This window comes from Haplochromis burtoni, unplaced genomic scaffold, assembly GCF_018398535.1.
Source record: "Haplochromis burtoni strain Fernald_Lab_line unplaced genomic scaffold, NCSU_Asbu1 Contig_1846, whole genome shotgun sequence".
In the NCBI taxonomy this organism is placed as follows: domain Eukaryota; kingdom Metazoa; phylum Chordata; class Actinopteri; order Cichliformes; family Cichlidae; genus Haplochromis; species Haplochromis burtoni.
Window position 1 is genome coordinate 17,218 of NW_024584207.1, and position 4,004 is coordinate 21,221.

Sequence of the window (4,004 nt, forward strand, 5' to 3'; positions counted from 1 at the left end):
TACCCAACACCAAAGGTCTTCAAGGTGGAAAAAAGAAAATCATGGTCCACACGGTCAAAAGCCTTCTCCTGATCAATAGAAACGATGCCTTTAGCATTGTACACTTCACAAATATCAAACACATCTCTCATCAAAAACAAGTTATCAATCACAGACATATCTGGAATACAGTAAGATTGATCAGTAAGATTTGATAAAACCTGGGAAAGAATCTTATAGTCTGCACATAAAAGGGCCGCTGGTCTCCAGTTCTTAAGAAGAAAAAAAAAGAAAAAAAGAAGGAAGGGGGTTTCTGACTTGGGTGAAGCTGTTGTATAGCGATGCTTGCTGTGTTGTGAAGGTGGGAGGGTTGAGTTGTCCTGTGCCGGTTCGGAGAGGGATTAGACAAGGTTGCCCTATCTCTGGACAGCTTTATAGCATTGTTGTGTTCATCAGTACACAACTGAAACTGGTTTAGAGAGTTTGTTTAGCCGTGGAGGGAAACAACTGAAAATATGAAATAAACACACATGTGAGCTGAGACTCTCATTTCACTCCAAGAGCAAGTAACGTAATAATGGGTCAAGTGATCAGTCTGATATCTTTGGTGATGCACCGTCATATTTACATTATTTGTACAGTACGAATGATTTGCTTTGGTACCTGCTCAAACTTCAGCTCTCCTCTGTCTGCCTGGCTGCGCTTCTCCTACAGCAGCTCCTCCCCCCTCGCTCACATGCTGCGCTCAGTCGCCGAGTGCCTGAGCTCGGATCGTACCAAAATTAGGGGGAATTTACGACTGTGCGCTATGTGCTTCGAATATTGTGTGTAGTTTTTGTTTTATACAGTTGTCAGTCAGGCATCTAACTATGAAACAAATGACACTCCAAAAGACCCCGGGCTTCTGCAAAGATGACCCGGGCTTAAGCCAGTAAGCTGCTCCACTGTCAGCACGTCAGTGGATGCACGAGGTGATGGTGCAGGCAGCTGAATGAAACCGTTTGCTGTCATCGTCTCCTTTGGCAGACTTCATCTCTCACTCGTTCTCCGTGACCGAGCTTCGGTTCCTGTTCCAGCACGTTCTTCCAGATCTGAGTGGCCGGACACTGGTGGATGTAGGATCCAGACTGGGGGCCGTGCTGTATGGGGTCAGAGGTCAACACACACACACACACACTTGCTGTCGTGTTTTTGTCACTGTAGAGGACATTAGAACGACTGTCCTTCTTCCTAATAAGTGGAGCTGTACAGACTTGCAGGAGGATTTTCCAGGAACACGAGCAGACGCTCAGACGTTTGGTCTGAATGCACTTTTGTGACAAACTTTTAAAAAAGTAAATCATTCAGTTTAATTTAACAAATGTTGCTGCTTGGAAGTCTTTCTTTTTCACCTGTGTGTGTGTGTGTGTGTATTCAGGGGTACGTGTACAGCTCAGCGTCCCGGCTGCTCGGCCTGGAGATCAGCGAGGGTTTCGTCAGGCTGCAGGACTCCATGCTGCACAAATACAAGCTGACTGACAGAGTTCAGGTTTGTGTGTTCGGGTCGTGATGGTCGCCTAGAAGACGCTCAGCCACAGATGGTTTCCTCTCTCTACAGGTCCTCCAGGCTGACGTCTGCACGCAGGATGTTCTGCTGCAAAATGCAGATGTTGTTGTCATGAATAACGTCTTTGAGTACTTCATGGAGCCCGAGCAACAGGTCAGGTAAGGCTACACAGAATATAAGCCCTGCAGGGCCGTTTTGTTGTGTGTGGCTGTCTGTATGAAAGTTTGATCTGGGTTTTGGTTGAGAGGACATGCTGACATGCACTCAGGTCTGACTGAACTCGTTGAATCAGGGCAGGCGTCTCTGAAGGCACAGACAGCTGTATGCACAGAATCATCGGTCGAATCCAGCAAAAAATGTGCTGACTTTGCCCTAAAATAAGGGTTTAGTCCTGTGACGTATGTGCACAGCAGGACAGCGCTGGCATATATCTCCTACTGTGACTGTTCACGTGAAGGCGCAGGCTGGACAGCCTCCATATGGACTGTTTCAGACTCGTCCCACTGGTTTGCTCCTGTAATGAAACGAATGATCAGCATTTTGTGTTCAAACATGAAAGTAGTGATCATTGTCTCACAGCGTCTCTGCAGCCAGTCGTCTCCCCCTGCTGGCCATTAGAAAGAATGCAGGTTTAAGAGATTTGTTCAACTCAGTGTTCAGTGTCATGAAGGAGCTTTACACCACAGCCCAGCTCTTACAGTTACAGAAACCTGTCACTGCAATTCACTGTATTACAAAAGTAATACAGTGAATTGCACAAGTTACAACACACATCAGGTGTGCTTGCAGGCTGTTTGTCACCAAGCATACTGATTGACTCAGAGCAATGAATGTAATTGTGATCAGGTGAAACACTACAAGTCCTAAAGTAACCTTTAGTGTTTGAATGGATGCACTTTAACCTCCTGAGCTCTTCCACAGCAGCATTTTGAATTTCTCTTTGATATTTGGGCTGATTGGGACCTGATGAATGTAAAAACAAAGAATGACCAGATTTTTTTACCTTTATTTTTGTTTTAAGAAAAATCAGAGCCACATATGAGGATATTTTAAAATTTTGATAGAACAGTAGCAGTATAATGTCCTCGTAAGTGGACATCAGGCCCTTGTAGAGCAAAATTGAGTATTTTGGTCTAAATAACCCAAAATGTGATGTCCACATATGTGGACGCAGGTCCTAGGAGGTTAAAGAGCCTCTGCAGCCCGCACATTAGAAATGAACAGGATCAGTGCATTAGCTGGAGTCTTTCTTTCACCTCTCAGGTGAGTGATTTTTGCAGCATTGCTCTGTCATCCTGTTTCTATTCTTTATACATCTGTATCATCTGTTTCTATAGTAACGTCTGATCGGAGCAATCAGTACTCAGTTATTTATGTTTGTGTAGAGCAGGGTCGGCAACCGTTCTGATGACGAGTGCATCTAAACTTTCCTCAGAGGTCAGTGTGCCATATGACTGCATTAGCAATAAATGTAATAACGCTCTATATTAAAAGTTACCCACTATATAGAACCACTTTATAGGATTATATTTGTTCACAGATGTTGGCAGCTGTCAGCGAATAGTTTTCAGCTATTTGGAAACAAAAGACTTTTTATCCATAACAGCAAATGAACTGAACAAGAGATAATGCAAATGCTATTTATGGTCTCCTCACAACAGTGATAAATACTGTCAATAAGGCCTCTGCAATGTTCTGAAGACAGTTAAACTGTCAGGTAGTGACGTCCAGCAGGTGAACATGCAGCTCCATGAACACGCACAGCTGTGGAGTCCAGCTGCTTCGTAGTTCTGCAAACTTTGACCCCACAGAGTCGAGCTTTTCAGTTCAATCAGCTGCATTTCGATGTCCTCTGTGTCCAACCAGTTAATGTGAGACAAACCAGCTGCTCATTAAAGATTTCTGGTTTGATCAGAAAATAAAACATTGGTCCAAACACCTGAAAGTCCTGAAACAGCATTGTGAATTCTGTCTCCAGTCTATGGCTGTATCTGTGTATTTCCGCTGAGCCGACAGCTGCTGAAGCTTTTGAAGTGTCAGAATGTGGAAAGCTAACAACGTCCCTCTCACTGGTAGGCTAAGTTACTTTTAGCCAGTTACAAGCTGAATCTGGTAGTTGGGTTGTTAGCTAAGATACCGTCATTAAGAAGCGGCACAACCAATGTTTCTATGCGAGCTGATTTGCGATGTGCACCGCTGGCCATTTATTTTTGAATGCACCTTCTCAGATTAACTCGCTGCGTGTCGTGCCCAGGGCTGGACTGGGACAAAAAGAACGGCCTTTTGACTGGAGACCGGCCCCCCAGGTATTAAAGCCATAAAGCCTTTGAATGAAAACAACCCTGTTGTGACAGTGATGTACACTGTCTTAGATTGGATTAGATGAAACTTTATTAATCCCTCGGGTGGGTTCCTCTGGGAAATTCTGTAAATAAATAAATTTAAAAAGCTTGTTGGTATATGTATGATTTCTATACAT

General features: G+C 44.1%; 1 protein-coding gene across 2 annotated transcripts in view; it reads left to right on the forward strand.

The window, feature by feature from the left end:
• LOC102302956 overlaps positions 1 to 1,683 on the forward strand; it is a gene marked incomplete at its 3' end in the record, with an annotated part of 6,640 nt that extends 4,957 nt beyond the window's left edge. For both annotated transcript variants that reach the window (XM_042217347.1, XM_005953104.3), the window contains 3 exon segments: positions 1,006 to 1,127; positions 1,397 to 1,507; positions 1,577 to 1,683. In XM_042217347.1, the coding sequence (XP_042073281.1) occupies positions 1,006 to 1,127; positions 1,397 to 1,507; positions 1,577 to 1,683 (340 nt within the window).
• Positions 1,684 to 4,004: the final 2,321 nt, after the last annotated feature.